General features: G+C 44.1%; 1 protein-coding gene across 1 annotated transcript in view; it reads left to right on the forward strand.

Moving 5' to 3' along the window:
* The first annotated feature begins 1,748 nt into the window (after positions 1-1,748).
* The window catches only part of LOC148524952 (b(0,+)-type amino acid transporter 1-like), a 144,977-nt gene continuing 126,174 nt past the window's right edge, over positions 1,749-20,551 (forward strand). The window contains exon 1 of the mRNA XM_088471534.1: positions 1,749-2,247. Coding sequence (XP_088327660.1) covers positions 1,749-2,247 — 499 coding nt within the window. The remainder of the gene's footprint in view (positions 2,248-20,551) is intronic.

Consider the following 20,551-nt stretch of genomic DNA (forward strand, 5'->3'; position numbering starts at 1 on the left):
CTTGCATATTTTCGCATAGAAGCTGCGTACACATGCGCAGAAGCGACGGCATTAGCATACAACCCTGATTTAGGCCCACTGCCCAGAACGACATCTCCAGATGCATACTGTTTTCTCCTGGCGCAAAACTGGTGCGATTTTATTGGGTGCATTTTACACCTGTGTTTTGGGTTCAGCTCTACAGCAGCCCCTGTATGTTCACAAGTAAATTTGTGCAAGGTCTTACTCAGTACCTATTTTTTTTTCTTTTTTATACTTAGTACCAACTTCCTTTTATAAAATACTTTAAAAGTATGGCCAATGTCAACAAAAGAGGGAATATTAGCGCACTGAAACACTGGGGACTGTCCAAATTAAGCGAGCTGCGGTTTTGGGTAACTGACTAAATCCCTGAACAGATAAGCACAAATGAAGAATAAACTGCGCTCAACTAAAAATGGTTATGAAACATAAATGATGTTTGCACATTAATTATACGGATCAGTATCTACCAAAGTGACACTACACATATTCTTATTCTCCGTGATAATGGAATAGTTCAGCAAACAGAGAATGCAGAAAAATCCTACCACAACATACTGATATTGACCTGTTTGTGCTACTGAAAATAACTGAGTATGCTGGTACATGAATACATTTTTTAATGAAAAAATAAATAAAAAATATAGAACAGACGTGGACTATTGTATAATTGGAATTATCATCATGTAAATCCAATTAATATGAAATAACAAAGTATAAATAGCTCACATAAAATAGAATATGTAAAAGTTCCCAATTCTCAGATTGGCGTAAATAAAGTTCAATAGTGCAGGGGAGATCAGTTACAGAATCCGCTAATCATAAATGGAGGAAAATCCTGGTAAGTCAATATTATGTATATGTCAAATCCCGGAATAAATCACAAGGAGGCTGTCCTGGTAGGTGGATGAGTGGGGAAATGCGGGGAAAGAATCTGGTATGTAAAGCGGTGATGGTACCAGCGGCGTCCCGCTGATACCTAGCAGTAAGTCCAGGTGTTGGTATAGAGATGCCCGGGGTAGACTTCTTTGAGGAAGGAGTACGGACTAGTCGGCAAGTGAGGGGTAAATCTCGAACAGTATGGCACTCCTATGGCAACTGCTGGCGGAACGTCTGGTCCCAGGCGCTCGCCAGCATTGCCCCACGGAGTAGCTGATACATTGGTGGGGAGGGATGTTATGGCTCGTGCCATGCGAAGCCGGTAACCATATATCCCCTCCACACTGGAGGGGATATATTCATAACCATTTTTAGTTGAGCGCAGTTTATTCTTCATTTGTGCTTATCTTCATTTATGGCCAATGTCAAACCCATCAAATGATTGCGTTACAATGTTTTCAAATGAGTAATTTGAAACTCAGCAGCATTTCACGTGTCTCATCCACATATTCACAATACCGTAACTTTGATCAAAAGGGCAAAGTACAGAATGTGTTACTGAGCTTAGAAACAAAACTATTCCAAAATAAACAAGATTCTAGACAGTAAAATAAAAGAGGAAGACAGGTCTGATCAGGCTAATGTAAAGCACAATGGATGCACAGCTGAATTCAGCAGAGGATAGGGTTATCCTGAAAAGGACCATTGGATATTTCAGTGGCGTTAGCTTCATTATCACTGTCATCCTTGGCACTGGGATCTTTATCTCTCCAGGAGCTGTTCTTCTCTGTTCACAGCTAAATGTCGGAGTGGCTCTGGTGATATGGGCTGCCTGTGGCATAATATCCATGGCTGGAGCATTGTGTTATGCAGAACTTGGAACTACTTTCCCATCATCCGGAGGGGAATATTATTACATCAAGAAGGGCCTAGGCCCCTACCCTGGATTTATTTTTTTATGGACCTTCATTGTGTTCCTCAGACCTGCTGCAACAACCGTTCAAGCGCTAATGTTTGCTGAATACGTTATACAACCCATTTTCCCGGGATGCCCTTCCCCAGAAGCTATCAAAAAGGCCATTGCTATTGCTGTTCTTTTCATCGTAGGGATCATCAACTGCTTAAATGCAAGATGGATCATTTTATTGCAAAACTTTTTTACTGTACTCAAAATACTTGCCCTCAGTGCCATCGTCATAAGTGGAATCGTCCATTTGGCAATGGGCAAAACATTTAACTTTCACAGGGCGTTTGAGGGAAATGTTCCAAATGTGTCACAGATCGGAGAAGCGTTTTACCAGGGCATGTTTGCATTCGGTGGATGGAATGTTCTTAATTACGTCATAGGTATGTTTTTGCTACACATGGTAAATGTTTACTGGCTTGTTGGCTATGAATGAATAAAGCATTGATAAATGTAGGTAAAGTTAAAGATATACCATACACCTGTAGGGTTAAAGCGTTCTGTTGAGGCTATAATGTATGTATAAAGGGCCTGATTCAGAGCCGCTCGCAAGTGGCTCGATGTTTGGCCACTGCGTATGCACCGCGTCCGGCGTGCACATGTGCAAGCCCGGCCGAGCGACTGAACTTCAGTCACTATGGGGCTCACTACAAGATGGCGCGGCTGTCGATGGTGAGTGACAGCTCACCCCATTTTGTAGGTGGGTAGGGGGGGTAGCTGCACAAACGCAAGTGCTCCGTTAGGAACGCCTGGCATTTGTGGGAGGACCTACTGACATCACTGCTGATGTCAGTAGTGGACTTCCTGCTCTATTAGAGCAGGAAGTCCACTCGGCCTTGTGGCAACCTAGACCCTACCACAGGGTCTTTGTCGCAAGGCCGATGGTCGCGACAATCACGACGGTCTCCAGGTCGCTTGCACAAGCTGTGGGTGGTCACCCACAGCTTTGCGAGTGGCAGGAGAAAACAAAAAAAAAAAACGCCCTCAGACTAAGCGAGCTGCCTGCGGCAGCGAGCGGGTCTGCATCAGGGCCAAAATGCAAACCCTCTGATGTGCAATGTAAAACCAGCTGCTATGGAACTAGATTTGCACAACTGCACCTAGGCTCTTGGGTTTGCAAAGTCAAGTGGTGGCACAGAAGGGAGCAACGGCAGAGGCCAGGGGTGGCACACTCGACAGTAGGAGCGCCAAACTTTGATATGCGGAGCTGCGCAGAAATGAAATGTACTTTTGCAGAGCAGTTTTAGGTAGACAGGGTGTATTTGTAGGATGCCCCATGCTGTGTAGGTAGGTGCATACGCATTTCCAAATCAGGATATAGAAATAGAAGGAAATCTATTGCACAGAAAGTAATTATCAGTTATCAATCCAGAAAAAAAACTTACTTTCCCATAACCTAACCTTTGGTCATTTATGTGGGACCGGGGGTACTGCCCCAGATTGTTTAAATGCAAATTCTAAAGAAAAGAGGAAAGATCTGTTTTGGCACACATAAAGAGAAATATAATAAAATAAATATCTTTTATACAATTATATTAAAATAAAGGTGAATTAAAATAGCGAAATATAAAAGATAGTAATAGATTGTGTACAGATATATAAATGTGTTGAGAAAACACCACTATATGCCTATATTTAGTCTTCTTTATTTCTTATATAATGTATGTTCCTTCTAAATTTACTAAGCATCAATATAATAAGAACTTCACGTGGGTTGAGAGTATTCAATATTTGTAAATAATTAGGAGTGAATTATTGTATGTGGATTTTATTATTCCAGAAGTATTTCCGCATATCCTACATTTGTTTACTATTTTTATAAACTCTGGGTATCTGCTAATCCAGGTTCAATCAAATGTTGCAACTTTCAAATCCTATTGCAACAAATGTAACAACTAATTTCCATCGTTATTAGTATACTCACTCTGGGGCCCATTTATCATTCTATATTTGCTGCTATATACCTGAAAAGACCGGTTTTCGGAGGTTAACCACAAATATTAAGTTTCCCCGTATGTATGAAGGAGGGACCACAGCAGGTATCTCCGATACCGGCATGCGATCCCTCCATTACCGCTGCTGCCGCAACCCCCACAGTGGCAAACGCAGGATTTCTAGAGGGGGGTTTCCAAATGCCTGATTTTAGAGTGAGAGTGGCCAGTCCATGAAGAGGGTAGAATTAGTACTCAACCAGTTTTAATATGTGTCATACAAAGTGTATTGTGTATCCTAATTCCAGCATATATAGGACCAGCGATCACAATAAGCCATTAGAGGCAGCAGTAGTGCCATCCTTCCTGAGCTGGATGTTATTATTTTAGATGTGAGCCCCATTCCAGACTATTGGAGCAAGTCCAGGAGCCTGGAAGAGCAGCAGAAGAACCTAGCACTGCCCTGGACACATATGTACATATTGGGCTCTATAGCAGTGTATCCCTAATAGTGCATGTTTTCCAGATCTCCTAGTTGGTGCACAGGTTATTTATTACTGTCTGATACATGTTAAAAGATCCACAGGTGGTGCTAATTATTTCATTTGTGATACTGAAAAGAACATGCATCACTAGCAAAATTCTATTATATTACTATTTCTACTGTGGTCATGTGTGTGCTGGGGAGGGGGGTTTCCAGGCAGACAGAAACCGCCCCTGCGTTTGCCTATGCCCCATAGCTTTCTATGGGGGATCCTATGCCACCAAATTTACCAACATCTGGAATACGATGCATTCCGGATGTTGGCCCCCGCAGCTAACGCCATCTGAAGGTGGCGTTAGCCGCTCTAGCCTATGGGCGTCACTGCGCATAATTAGCCAAATGGCGGCCGTGCAGGTGCAGTCAGTGAGATTGCGCAATTGCAGCAGCCCCGGCTGCTCTCTGGGCACATGTGCCGAGTGATGCATCCAAGTGCAATGATCACTTATTGCAATGTGATCATGGGCAGTAATGTCATGTCCAGGTCGCATTGCAATTGCGATTATTAATAAATGGGGGCCCCTCTGTTTCTATTTATTGTGTTCTCATAAAATGCAACAAATGTAATCACTGATTCTCAGTATTCCAATTAGACTTAATCCCCATTCAGTGTTTTTATTTTCTATGTTCTCATGAAACTCAAATTTCCATTCATTTATCCTGTACTTATTTTGACATTTATTTTAATAATTTAATTACTGCTAAAGCCAACCTATTTTCTGATAGATGTTGATCACTAATTCTTTGAATAGGATTATTTAGATATCGATTTGCATCAATTACATATCTATTGCAATAGGCCACATGTTATTAAACAATTTTCCATATAATTATCAGGTAGCAGCTTTATACATCAGGCTTTGCTGACTAGACCGTATGGTGCTACAAATCGGTCACACAAACCTATGGTCGGCTCTATGATTCAGAGTAGTGGCAGTGTGTAAATATCGTATGTTTCTATTTAGGAAAGTCACCTAATCATCGGGCCATGGGCCTGATCCACTAGGGATCGCTATTGCGTTGCTCCTACCACTTCCCGTCAACACCCCAAATGCTGACGTCCTGTCCCTTGTTCTGCGATGGCTTTTTATCTGCGTAGGTGATCGCAGTGCGATGGCAATGCCAACTCACGCACGCTCACTGTGGTGCATATGCATGCGCAGTATGCACCATCGGACAATCTGCGTACTCTGTTGCAGTAGCGATCCGTGATGAATCACGTCCCATATCATTAACACTGCATATATTGATTATAGTAAGTTGCATATCATACCGCAATATTTTATTATCGGTCATGCACCAGCTTACATATAAGATCATGCCAGCTGGACTGCTAGCTGATTCCTGTTCATTACACCAGTTGCAGTCAGTCTTGTAATGTAATATAGCAGCTGTATTTTAAACAGTATATTAGTGTTCAGTCATTTTTTTTTAAATCAATTATTTTTATTACGTTTCCAAACAAATATGGGGTACAGAAAAAAGTTAAAGGAGTAAGGGGAGAAAAAAGGGGGTACATATGGGAGTCCAAAATAACATATTAAGAGAATTAGTAGATCACAAACCTGAATATAACATTTCTAACTGAAGAAACGCATACAAAGTACAATAAATCAGAGGTCGACTGTCTCATTCAGGCTAAACTGAAGTGGATCATATAAGGAAGGCTTATTAAGGAGTTGTGCACCTTCGCCTTCCGTTACAAACTCATGCAATGGCCACCAATTTAACAAGTGGGGAGGAAGCCTGGAATGAATAAGGTACTGAGGTGGTCTCCATTTTGAAATGGAACTGATTTTTTTAAAATACCTTGAATAGGGGATGGGGTTGGGATTGTTTCCAGTTTTGAGCAAGTTCTGCACGTGCTTCTATACATACAGTCAGGTGCATAAATATTGGGACATTGACAGAATGTTCATATTTTGGCCTCTATTCACCACCACAATGCCTTTGAAATGAAACACACAAGATGTGCTTTAACTGCAGGCTTTCAGATTTAATTTGAGGGTAATTACATCCAAATCAGGTGAATGGTGTAGGAATTACAACGGTTTCTATATGTGCCTCCCACTTTTTAAGAGGCCAAAAGTAATGGGACAAACTAAACAATCCTAAATCTAACTTTCACTTTTTAATACTTTGTTGCAAATCCTTTGCAGGCAATTACAGCCTGAAGTCTGGAACGCATAGACATCACCAGGCGCTGGGTTTCATCCCTGGTGATGCCCTGCCAGGCCTCTACTGCAAATGTCTTCAGTTCCTGCTTGTTCTTGGGGCATTTTCCCTTCAGTTTTGTCTTCATCAAGTGAAATGCATGCTCAATCGGATTCAGGTCAGGGGATTGACTTGGCCATTGCATAACATTCCACTTTTTAGCCTTAAAAAAACTCTTTGGTTGCTTTTGCAGTATGCTTCGGGTCATTGTCCATCTGCACTGTGAAGTGCCGTCCAATGAGTTCTGAAGCATTTGACTGAATATGAGCATATAATATTGCCCAAAACACTTCAGAATTCATTCTTCTGCCTTTGTCAGCAGTCACATCATCAATAAATACAAGGGAACCAGTTCCATTGGCAGCCATACATGCCCACGCCATGACACTACCACCACCATGCTTCACTGATGAGGTGGTATGTTTTGGATCATGAGTAGTTCCTTTCCTTCTCCATACTCTTCCCATCACTCTGGTACAAGTTGATCTTTGTCTCATCTGTCCATAGGATGTTGTTCCAGAACTGTAATGGCTTTTTTAGATGTTGTTTAGCAAACTCTAATCTGGTCTTCCTGTTTTTGAGGCTTACCAATGGTTTACATCTTGTGGTGAACCCTCTATATTCACTCTTGTGAAGTCTTCTCTTGATTGTTGACTTTGACACATATACACCTACCTCCTGGAGAGTGTTCTTGATTTGGCCAACTGTTGTGAAGGGGTTTTTCTTCACCAGGGAAATAATTCTTCTGTCATCCACCACAGTTGTTTTCCATGGTCTTCTGGGTCTTTTGGTGTTGCTGAGCTCTCCCGTGTGTTCTTTCTTTTTAAGAATGTTCCAAACAGTTGATTTGGCCACACCTAATGTTTTTGCTATCTCTCTGATGGGTTTGTTTTGATTTTTCAGCCTAATGATGGCTTGCTTCACTGATAGTGACAGCTCTTTGGATCTCATATTGAGAGTCGACAGCAACTGATTCCAAATGCAAATGTCACAACTAGAATCAACTCCAGACCTTTTACCTGCTTAATTGATAATGAAATAATGAGGGAATAGCAGACACCTGTCCATGAAATAGCTTTTGAGTTGATAGTCGCATTACTTTTGGCCCCTTAAAAATTGGGAGGCACATATAGAAACCGTTGTAATTCCTACACCGTTCACCTGATTTGGATGTAATTACCCTCAAATTAAATCTGAAAGTCTGCAGTTAAAGCACATCTTGTTTGTTTCATTGCAAAGCCATTGTGGTGGTGAATATAGGCCAAAATATGAAAATTCTGTCAATGTCCCAATATTTATGCACCTGACTGTATATGATCCAACACATATTTTGAGAAATTGGAATGAATGAAGGGTATTAATGAAGAAGAGCCAGATCAGGAGAGGGAGACAACACAAGACCTAACACTTTATTAATCAAAGAGAAAAACTCCTCCCAAACATTTGTAATTGCAGGACATGTCTAAAAAAACATAGTAGATATGGCCCACCTCCCCGCAAATCTGCCAACAAAACTTAGATTGTGTTAGCCAAATGGTGTGTAAACAATAAGGAGTAAGATACAATCTATACAATAATTTAATATGCACTTCTGAATGGTTCAGGCATTTGGACATACGATAAGAGGTATAATAAGCCAATTTCCAGTGAGCATCCGAGATAGATCGGCGCAGGTCTAATTCCCACTGAACCTGAGTGGGGGATTTCACCCATTGCTGCAAATGAAGTTGGAGATTATACCAGTAGGAAATGTCACCTCGACCTCTACTAGATGTTAAATGAGGTATTAGGTCTCCCGGTGGTATACCTACTGATCCTGAAAGTTTAATAATACTCCTAAATCAGTGACTAATCTGATAATATTAGTATAAAGCCATGAATGGGAGGGAGTAGCTGCTTTGCAAACAAAGGCTTTTCAAAGGTTAACATCAAAGACAGCATAGATGGATGAAGGGATATGGAGACCAATATATTGTATCAAGGTAGTTTGCCAGGTGTAATTAAACTGGGATCGAAGGCAGGGCATCTGATTTGGAAGCATTTAATTTATAAAAGGATGCACCAATATAACTGTCCAATAATTTATGGAGGCAAGTCAATGAGGTCACGGATTCTGAAACTAAAAGGAGTACGTCATCTGCAAACAGACAAAGTTTATGAATGGTATCGTCAACCTGCACTCCAATAAAATCCGTGGTAGCACAGATCCTAACGGCTAATTGTTCAATAATTAAATCGAATATGAGGGGGGAGAGTGGGCAATCCTGACTGGTGCCATTAGAGATGGGAAATGTATCGGACAGAAACCAATTACTACATACCCTAGCAGAGGGGTAACTATATAAAGTTAAGACAGAGGATAAGATTTGGTCTCAAAAGCCAAATTTAGAAAGTACCGTATGCATGTACAGCCAATTAAACCTATGAAATGCTTTCTCAGTATTGAGTGATAATAATACAAACACTGTTCCAGAGGATGAAATAGAATCAATCAAGCTAAAGACTCTTTGGGTATTGTCGGAGACCTGTCTGTCTGGTACGAATCCCACCTGGTCAGGGTGTATTAAAGGGGGGAGGAGTGGACATAAACTATTGGCAATTATTTTTGCATAAATCTTGACATCTCCATTCAGAAGGGCTATGGGATAGTATTTTTTTGCAGGATCCTGCCCAGGCTAAGGAAGAGTCACTACCTGTGCCTCTAACATTTCTCATGGAAATTTCCCAGAGTCAGTGACCTCTTTGAATAATATTGTCAATGTAGGCAGTAAAGAGTCACGGAAAGAAGTATAGAAGTCATTAATTAAACCGTCCGGACTTGGGGCTTTGCCTGACGGAAAAGCATCAATCACTAACGACACCTCAAAGGCCGTCCAAGGAGCTTTGAGTGCAGACAATTGGACCTGGGATACGGAAGGAAGTTCTAAGCCCTCTAGGAAGGATTGAATGGAAGCTGAGGAGGGTTGAAAAATGGAAAGGTCTCTAGATAAATTATATAGCTTAGAATAATAATCTGCAAATTGCTTTGCAATATCTGCCAGGTTAGCAAGAAGGAATCCATCACCGATAGTAAGGTAGGGACAGTTAGATAAGGGGCTGGCACCACGGACTGTTGATAGGTGCGTATTACCAAAAGGACTTTGCTGCTTCACACCACTTCTCACTTAGACTAAAAAGACTATAAACATCATTTTATGCGATTGTTATGTTTATATTATTTTAACATAGCGCTGAATTCTTATTTTACTAGGGATAGGTAAATGTTTGCATTTGTATTGCGATCGCAGCCCACTTCCCCTTACTCACATCCATATTCTTTGTCAACATAGCAAAACAATTGGTAACATCGAGTAACATCAGACCCATACCCATACACAGTTAAGACAGGTCAGACCTCACTCAGGAATTGCTTACTTCAGTGCATGCCCCTGCAACGCCGTTGAAATGCACTGGCATGCCTTTGTTCACCTAACCACCCCAGTCACCACCCACAAATGGCCATTCCTGCCAATCCCTCTGCCATAATTCTGCGTAGCCTTTGCGATTGCAGCCCCGATCTCAGTGGCTAGTTTGCGCACCTGCATTGCGATGCATACGCATGCACAGTATGCAACAATCATCCAATTGTGTGCATATAAGGCTATAAGCAACTGCATTCCTTGCTGAATCTGGCCCATAGTCCGAAGGATCTGACATAACAAGTATTGAGTCCTGAATGACAATGCAAATGGTAATCAACCCATCATAGCGTGGGAAGGAGTCACTGTGTGGACCACTCGGACTATATTGAGGACTTTTTCCGAAGGGCTGGAGGTAATTGAACCAAAATGTCCCAATCAGAAAGGAGCTTAGTCCCGGCAGCCAATGGAGAGATGGTACTGTATAAGAGGAACCTTCATATTGAACAATCAATTTGACTAGGAAGCCCCAATGGTAAGTAATCTCCTGGGAATGTGATGGGCGCAAAGGACCTGTGTTTGGAAATGGTTGCAGTGGAGAAGTCAGGGAAGAGCTGGAGGTCTCCCAGGACATCAGAGTCACTCACCAACTGTGCAGCTTGTAGGATACGTTCCTTGATCGTAAATAAGTGGACACAGAGTAGAGTATCTTTAGGGAGGAAGCTTGAGACCGAATGGGGTCTGGGGAGACGATGGATATGATCTATAAGAAAGTTCTTGTCTTCAACATTAGGTAACAATTTACGGAAGAGGGATAGAGCATAGTCTTGCAGTTCGGAGTTGGAGACTGAATCAGGGATACTCCAGATCTTGATATTGTTCTGCCGTGAACGTTCCTCCATGTCTGCCATTTTAGCCCTCCATTTCAGATTGCAGGTAGTCATGGGCCAAAATAAGGTCATTATGGGAAGAAAACAGTTCATCCATCTTGCATTTCAAGTCGCCAGTACGACCCTCAATAGCGGATATATCAGACTGCCACGGGAGAGCCGGGGACCATCACGACCCTCACTGCCATTCATTTGTGGAGCAGGATGCAGGAGACCAGGTCCCCAGTTAGTTTCTCAGCAGACCAGTGGACCCTCATGGTGAGAGAAACCGAACGTGCGTTTTCGGGAGAGGGGCAGGGCTATTCACCAAGCTGCATCAATAATTGAGTCCATGGCTTCAGAGGGGAGAGAGGGCCACAACCTGCGGGATCACGAAAGTTGAGGCCCGGCTCCGCGTTCTGACTCCCCATTAGCCCTTGATGACAACTGGTGGGCATAAGGCAACAGGGGTCCCACGCTGCTCACTTTAAGCTAAAAAGCAAGCAATATACTGTAATGGGCGCCAGTCGGGAGCTTAGAGGTTCCACATCCTCCTCGACTGCACGCCAGGCCAAGCCCCCAGTGTTCAGTCATTTTCTTCCACATCACTCTTATTTAGGCTTCGAACCATTTCAATCACACTGCATATGTTTATTATAATAACCCGCATGTCTTACAGCAGGAATTTGTTAACGGTCACAATGTAGCTCACATATTAGACAATGGCCCTAATTCAGAGCCGGACGCTCTGAGCAGAGCGCACGCTCTGAATGAGGGCCGTCCTCCATAATTATGGAGCGTCCTCCTGGACGCTCGTATAGCTGTGGGTCACCACCCACAGCCTATACGAGCGTGCAGGTTGATGGCCGCGATGGTCTTGACCATCGCGACCATCGCCACTGCGAGCCGGAGCCTGCGGTTGAGTTTCTCAACCGCAAGGCCCGGAGTGATTTTGGCTCTATCAGAGCCAAAATCACTCCCACTGACATCACTAGTGATGTCAGTGGGCCGGCTTCTGACGGTAGGCGTTCCCTTGGGAACGCCCTAGTCTGGGAGGCACGCCCCCGGCACGCCCAACAAAGGGGGCGTGCTATCAATCAACATCGACAGCACGCCCCCTTTGATGAGGCACTACGAGCGAAGGAAAGTCCTTCGCTCGTCGCGTCTGGCGCATGCGCACGACGGAGCTCCCTCCGTCGTGCGCATGCGCGGTGCACACCATCGACCCACTTGCGAGCGGACAGCCGCTTGCGAGTGGGTCTGAATCAGGCTCTATGTTGGCTAGACCGCAGCTGCTTCCCATTTATTGTAACAGCTGTGACTAGTCTTAAGATATAGGGCAGAGGCCGTATAGTGAACCAAAGTTATGGTTTCATTATAGAACAGACAGCTGGTTTAACATTGTTACAGAGCACATAGCATATAGTGGAAACGCCAACGCGCATTTCACTATCGCTTCAACAAGGCCATCATTTAGCAATTCAAAATAAAAAAAACTACTTAAGATATGTACCTTAGCTGCTGTCTTCCTCTTGTACTTTTAATAGAACCCATTCAGTGTTTCAATAAGGCACTTTGGTGGACAAGTGCATTTCCTGGTGCACTATGAGAAATGTATTAAATATGATAAAATACATAATACTGACATACGTAATAAAAGCAGTTCCCTCATTCCCTCGCAGTATAATTGTCTAATCCATAGATGAGGTTAAAGCAAGCAATATAAATAGTTTTACTGAATGGTGTATAACTATGGTGGTTTGAGGTTGAACTTTATGTGACGATTACAGTTTTGCACAATGTGACTGTAGAGCTTTTCCCCATGTCTGTGTACACAAATGTGCACTTCCATCTTGTGGAGGCATTTCTTGAGAGCTAAAACTAAATCAATCTGGCTGGTTGCTTAATGTGCCAAGAATTGTGGGGTACATTAAACTCTGAATAAGTGACATAATGTTGCTAATGACAGTGAGTACCAGTAACTTCTAACACGTAAAGCCACCGGCTGCTATTTTTCCATGTCACTGAATTCCTGGGTGTGTGGTGTAGAGACTCTCAGGCTACTAGAGGAGCAGATGTCACCTCTCAAAATAAGGAAAAAGTGGGGCAGTGACTGAGTTAGAGTGGCAGCCTGATGGGGTTTGGGGTGGCTAGGGCATGTAGTACTTTGGTGTGAAAAACTACTGTAGGGTGTTTTCCAGTGCACTTTTTGAATTACCTACTGTTTGTGTTCCCATTGTTTGCTGATAATAAAATAGAATAAAGGTTTATTTACTATCCTTGCATAAATGTGCTAATCTGCATTAAAACAATAGGAACCAAGTAAATGTTTATATATTTCTAATGAATGTTAAAAAAATTAAAGCTATTTTTTTATTAGTTGCTATGGTGTTAATGCAGATTTGCTGCTTTGACCAATAATGATAATTAACTCTCACTATGTTTATTATACCAGTTATACTGAAATGTCAATCTGATTCTCTAATTTCAGGGGCAAACCCAGGATTTGCAGGAAGGGTTTCTATATATGTATAATTGTGTATGGGTTTTAGCAAAATTATTTGATTAAAAGATTTGCATCATATTGGGGCCCCTCCCACCCCCTTACCAGACACCTTCAACAAAGGTTAGGGCATTGAAAGAAACCATCAGTACTACTGATGTTTTTTACCATTGAAGATGGACATCTTTCACTTCGCTCTGGTGAGACCTGCACTATTACCTACCTTTATCGCTGTTCCAGCATCCTGCAGCACTACCCGCAAGCTACATACACTCACCGGCTGGTGAGCTGTATGACACCCAACTCCGCTCAAGCTCCGCTCCACCCAAAACCAGTTTGTATCACAATGAGTACGGCTGTACCTCAATTTTGCTAACCATTCCACTGGATAAGCAACTGGGCTGTTCGCAGTAGTAAGGTATCTGCTGGTGTGTATATAAATTCTGCCATACCACCGCACCTGTATAAACATTTCCAACACAGGATGGTTTCAAGTAAACAAGCTTCTTAACACTTCAGGCTGTTGATATGTGTATACTAGTTGTTATAGTCAGACACCAGTGGATAATAATTTGGTAGACATGCCAGGCGGGGGATGTAGTTAGTATGCCGGTGGACGGGATGCCGGCTATGGCAATCCCAGTGTCTGAAGCCCGACCCAGGACTAAGGATAGGCATTGAAATCCCGACGCCAGTCTAGGTCCCGAAGCCGGAATCTTGACAGCCGCCATCCCGATCGAAGGTACACCGGGGCGTCTTAGCTGTTAGCTGTGGGGGGGGGGTTAGGTTTAGGCACCACGGTGGGGTTATGGTTAGGCTTTGGGGGGGGAGGTTTGGATTCATTGGATTAAGCACCACTGGGGGAGATAGGGTTAGGCACCACTGGGGGGGGGGGGTTAGGCACTAAGGGGGGACGTTTAGGTTTAGACACCAAGCATGGAGAATTAGGTTTAGGCACGGGGGAGGGTTAGGGTGCTAGGTGGGGAGTGTTAGGGTGCAAGCAGGGAGGGTTGGGGGGAGAATGGGGGAGGCTTAGTATACTTACCCTACTCCTGTTGGGATACCAAGCATCAGGATGCCGCTGTCGGCATTTTGACAGCAGGCATCCCGACTGCCGATATTTCATACCCAACCCACTAGGCTGATAGAATTATCCAGGAACTAGTGTAAAACCAAACTGTTTTTGTCTTTTAAATGATTGCCACACTCTATGGGATCTCACAGATGCCTGCAAGTTGCAAGCTGTTACATTTCCCCCTTTTGTCTGCGAAAAAAACAATCAGTCTGTCAGAGAGGGGGTTATGGGTAGGTTTTTGTTGTAGGGTCAGCATGTAATGATACTGTATAATTTGTCAATGCCTACTGTAGCAAGTGCAAATGTGCAAGAAATATAATCTAATTTTTAAGTCATGGTTAGTTACACTGTTACACAATTTGTGCAATACGACTTTGTCCCCTTCGTCCTACACTGTACCTTGCACTATATTGCTCTCTTCTGTACAGTAAATGCTAAATCTAGCAGTGAACAGAGTTGTTACTTGGTAGTTTGGTACTCAGGTTCCTATTAATGTTAATCATTCTTAAACTGACATTATACCATTCTTATGTTACACTAATGAGTGCTATACTATGTTACTTATATATTTCTTTTCAGCACTAATGATAATGACATGCAAATTAAATGCCGAACAGTAGCTACCCAATTATGTATGTAGAAATAAAATTAAAAACGATCGTTTCCAGGACCTTGTAGAGCTGATGCAGAGTTTATCGTATGTCGGTCGCAATTGTTCCTGTATTGGGTGCATGAAAATAAATGTGTATATTCTATATGTTATATGCATCTCGGTGGCTGGACGACACCTATCAGTATATTTTGTTTCATTGCCATCATCATTAACAGTTCTCATCTGCACCAGCCGTACCGCAGAAGACCTGCCGGAATACAGACGTAGTTACACATACACAGCAAAGCCCAGATAGACATCTACTGTACATGACCTCACTGAACATAGTCTACTGGACAGTAGGACCATTATGACCCAATCACGCCCCTTCAGTTGCAGTTTGGGATGCGTCGGTTTGTGGACATCTCTGCATCACCCATTGTTGATCACAGTTGATTTCGAAGTGCAAAATCACCAAAGACGTCCATCACAAATGGACATGTGTTGCATCTGATCTTCCCATTCTATCCGGAGTGTCCATTATATTTGGCTTGGGCACTATGGGCCTAATTCAGAGATGGACAGGCACGCCTGTGTTTTTGTAACCACTCCCCAGTACCATCCCCAAACGCTGGCAATCTGTCACTCGCTTAGCCATGGATTCCTCTATGCATGCATAATCGCAATGTGATCACAGCGCACGGGCAGTGAGGTGCATATGCATGCTCAATGGCAAACAATCGCTCGATCTGCGTGAAAATTGCATTAGCGTCCTTCTCTGAATAAGTCCCTATGTCTGATGCCAAAGTGCAGCAGGAGAGACACACTCTCTCCCCACTTCTCACAGCTACACTAGTAGTAATACATGAAACGATTTCTGTAGCACTCTGCAAACCACACAGTAGGGATGCTTGAGGGACATTGGAAACAGCCCTAAAGGTTTAGGAGTCTATTTACTAAGCTTTGTTAGGAGATAAAGTGAATGGTGATAAGGTACCAGCCAATCCGCTCCTATCTGCCATGTCACTGGTTGTGTTTGAAAAATGGCAGTTAGGAGCTGATTGGCTGGTACCTTACCTCCGTTCACTTTGGGGTCTATTTACTAAGCAGTGTTAGGAGACAGAGTGAAAAGTGATAAGAAAGTGATAATGTGCCAGCCAATCAGCTCCCAACTGTCACCTCACAGGCTGTGTTTGAAAAATGACTGTTGGGAGCTGATTGGCTGTCACCTTATCACTTATCACTCTGCCTCCTAACACTGCTTAGTAAATAGACCCCTTTATCTCCTAACAAAGTTTAGTAAATAGACCCCTTAGACACACAAAAATGAGACAAAAAAAATCATGCCCATTCTTTCTGCCCAATCTCCACCCCGGTCTGCCCAGATGGAGTCCCTATCTCCCAACAAATGCAAATGTTTGGGTGAAACCTGTTGATAAGTGATTTTGCACATTGTGGTGCCAGTTGCCAAACAAAATGCTTCCTGGCCCCCTCTCTGGATTCAATGTTTATTATTGACAGTCATGGCCGAAAGTAGTTGAGAGATGAAAGTGTGTGATGATCCTCAATATTTATAATTACATTGTTAAAACATCAAACTGTTATGTGAAATAGAGGCTTATTTATTAAACTCTTTTTGCCGGTAATCCTTTGATAATGGGAATAGATTTCTATGGGGACTGTGGAAATACAAATTTTACTAAGCTTAGAAAAGCTTAGCTTTTCAGAGCAGGGTGCCAATGGCTAATGAAATCTTTAGATGGTGCTAGCAATTGTAGACAAAAAACTTCAGATCCCTCTCCAACAGCCCATACTTGCATACATACATGGAAAGAAGCTAATAGTATAACGTATCACCTTACTTTGTAGTGGAGGGCTTGTAGGATGGGAATTAGAGGAGATGTAGAGTGTTTGGAGAGGAAGATGAGCCGAGCAGGAGCATTGAGGACAGATTGGAGAGGAGAGAGATGGGAATTGGGGAGACCAGATAGGAGGAGGTTACAGTAGTCCAATCTGGAGATGACCAGTTAGTGTATGAGGGTTTTAGTAGCATCCTGGGTGAGAAAGGGTCTGATCTTGGAAATATTTTTGAGATGGAAATGACAGGACTGCGAGAGGTTCTGGATATGTGGTTTGAAGGAGAGGGAGGAGTCCAGGATAACTCCAAGACAGCGCACTTTGGGGCTAAAGTGATAGTTGTGCCATCAATTGATAAAGAAATAGTGGGAAGTGAGGTTATGTGGGAGGGTGGGAAGATCATCAGCTCAGTCTTAGACATATTAGGTTTAAGAACAATCGCTGGGACATCCAGGAAGAGATAGCAGAGAGACATGAGAGATGATAATGAGGTCAAAAGAGCTGATGAGTTCACCTATCGAGGACGTATAGAGGGAGAATAGGAGAGGTCCAAGAACAGAACCTTAGGGAACACCTACTGTAAGAAGCTGTGGAGGGGAAGAGGAGTCATGAAAGGAGACAGGGAAGGATCAGTCAGAGAAGTAGGAGGACAGTCAGGAGAAGGTAGTGTCACATAGATCAAGGGGGTAAAGGATTTGCAGCAGGAGAGGGTGGTCAACAGTGTCAAAAGCAGCAGAGAGTTCAAGGAGAATGAGCAAAGAGTAGTGGCCCTTGGATTTGGCAGCATGGAGGTCATTAGTATGAACCTCAAATGTAGAGAAAGTAATGGATGTGCGAAATAATAAATAGGCCCAACAGTGTACTTGCCTACTCTCCCGTCACATCTGGGAAAGTCCTGAATCTGGGGTGGAAGAGTGGGCACGTTTTCCCTGAGCAGCCGTCCTGTGCTGCTCACCTCCTGTATGAAGTGGGTGGTCTGAGCAGCTTGAGGATACAATTTGCACTGAATTGCTTCATTGTAGTCCTGCCCCCAACTTTTAATGTGACAGTAATCATGGCATTGTATAGTGATGGGGGGGCCATGATGATCTCATCATGCTGTCACACCTCCTACACTGCCCACTTGACTGTGCTACACCCCCTGCACTTCCCACCTGGCTGCCCCCTCCTGGATGGGGCAGCCAGACAGTAGGTAAGCATGCCCCACAGATGTGATCATAGATATGAGTGGTGCAGTGTGCTACTCTGCTAAAAAACACAAACAGGTTCTCCTCTGAGTATGAGTAGGGATCTAGTGCAGGCACAGGCACTGAAAGAACTGGGAGTGAACACCGCACGTCAATCAATATAGACCTCCTAATACTATTACTGCTGCTAGGAAGTGAGAGGGTATTCTCCACTCTACCCTCAATGCATATACATTTTGATGAACATCATCTTCTCCACATTTTGTGGAAGCAACCTCCTACGCCTTTCGCTGACAAGGTTCCCGGCTGCACTAAACACTCTTTCAGAGTACATACTGGAGGGGGGGCAACTCAGGTAAAATAGAGCCAGTTTGTACAGGGGCCTCCAAATTGCCTCTTTTTCCTGCCAGTACAGGTACGGACTGTCTGACATCCCTACTTGGATGCTGTCACCAATGTAATCCTCCACCATTCTGTCAGTGGTGACAGTATCATATGCAGTGACAGTAGACATGTCAGAAATTGTTGCCAGGTCCTTCAGTCCGGACCAGATGTCCAAACTTGGTCCTGCCTGCCCTGCATCACTGCCAGCGGGTTGCTTAGGATACCTAAGTTGTTTCCTGGCAGCCCCAGTTGCAGGAGAAAATGAAGAAGGAGCTGTTGACGTGTCACATTCCGCTTCAACTGACAGTGTTTTCACCAGCACCTCTGCAGGCTTGTGTAGGCCGGAAAGAGAGACACCACGTAGGCTTTAAACCTAGGATCGAGCACGGTGGTAAAAATTTAGTGGTCTGATTTCAACAGATTGACCACCCTGGAATCCTGGCAAAGTCCCACATGCCAAGCGGAATCGCTCCGTCTTAGCTCCTCCTTCACTTTCTCCAGCTACTTCTGCAAAAGTCTGATGAGGGGAATGACCTGACTCAAGCTGGCAGTGTCTGAACTGACTTCACGTGTGGCAAGTTCGAAGGGCTGGAGAATATTGCACAACACTGAAATCATTCTCCACTGCGCTTGAGTCAGGTGCAAACCCCTCCTTTGCCTATGTCATAGGTGGATGTATAGGCTTGAATGGCCTTTGCTGCTCCTACATCCTCTGAAGCATATAGAGGGTTGAGTTCCACTGTGTCACAACCTCTTGCTTCAGGTGATGGCGGGGCAGGTTCAAGAGTGTTTACTGGTTCTCCAGCCTTCGGCACGCAGTCACTGAATGACGAAAGTGGCCAGAAATTTTTTGGGCCACCCACAGTGTCTCCTACACGCCCCTGTTGTTTTTCAGAAAATTCTGCACCACCAAGTTTATTGTGTGAGCAAAACATGGGACGTGCTAGAATTTGCCCAGATGTAATGCCCGCACAATATTGGTGGCATTGTCAGATATCACAAATCCCCAGGAGAGTCTAAGTGGGGTAATCCACTGGCCGATGATTTCCCTCAGTTTCTGTAAGAGGTTGTCGGCGGTGTGCCTCTTACTGAAACCGGTGATACATGGTTTAGCCTGCCTTGGAACGAGCTGGCGTTTCTGAGATGTTGCAACTGGTGACGCTGCTGCTGTTGCTGCGTAAGGTGATACATGTACCCAGTGGGCTGTCACAGTCATATAGGGCCTGATTCAGACCCACTCGCGAGCGGCTGTCCGCTCGCAAGTGGGTCGATGGTCTGCACTGAGCATGCGCACGACGGAGGGAGCTCCGTCGTGCGCATGCGCCAGACACGACGAGCGAAGGACTTTCCTTCGCTCGTTGTGTCCGATCAAAGGGGGCGTGCTGTCAATGTTGATTGACAGCACGCCCCCTTTGGTGGGCGTGCCGGGGGCGTGCCTCCCTGACGGGGGCGTTCCCACGGGAACGCCTCCCGTCAGAAGCCGGCCCACTGACATCACTAGTGATATCAGTGGGAGTGATTTTGGCTCTGATAGAGCCAAAATCACTCCGGAGCTTGCGGTTGAAAACCTCAACCGCAGGCTCTGGCTCGCAATTTCGATGGTCGCGATGGTCACGACCATCGCGGCCATCAAAATGCACGCTCGTATAGCCTGTGGGTGGTGACCCACAGCTATACGAGCGTCCAGGAGGACGCTCCATGAAAATGGAGCCCGGCCCTCATTCAGAGCGTGCGCTCTGCTCAGAGCGTACGGCTCTGAATGAGGGCCATAGTCCTTAGTCTGCCCTGTTCCACTTGTCCACATGTCCGTGGTTAAGTGGACATTGGGCACAACCGCATGTTTTAGGACACTGAGGACACTTTTTCTGATGTTTCTGTACAGTCTCGGTATCGCCTGCCTAGTGAAGTGGAATCTAGACTGGATTTGGTACTGGGGACACACTTACTCCATCCATTGTCTAAATCCCACTGCACTAATGGCGGATACCGGATGCACGTCTAACACCAACATAGCAGTCAAGGCCTCAGTTATTCGTTTTGCTTCAGGATGACTGCTGTCGTACTTCATCCTCCTCGCTAAGGACTGTGGGAGGGTCAATTGTTTAGTAAAAGTAGTGGTGTTCCTACTTCCTCTCT

This window comes from Taudactylus pleione, unplaced genomic scaffold (assembly GCF_031769625.1).
Source record: "Taudactylus pleione unplaced genomic scaffold, aTauple2 ptg000114l, whole genome shotgun sequence".
NCBI classification, from domain to species: domain Eukaryota; kingdom Metazoa; phylum Chordata; class Amphibia; order Anura; family Myobatrachidae; genus Taudactylus; species Taudactylus pleione.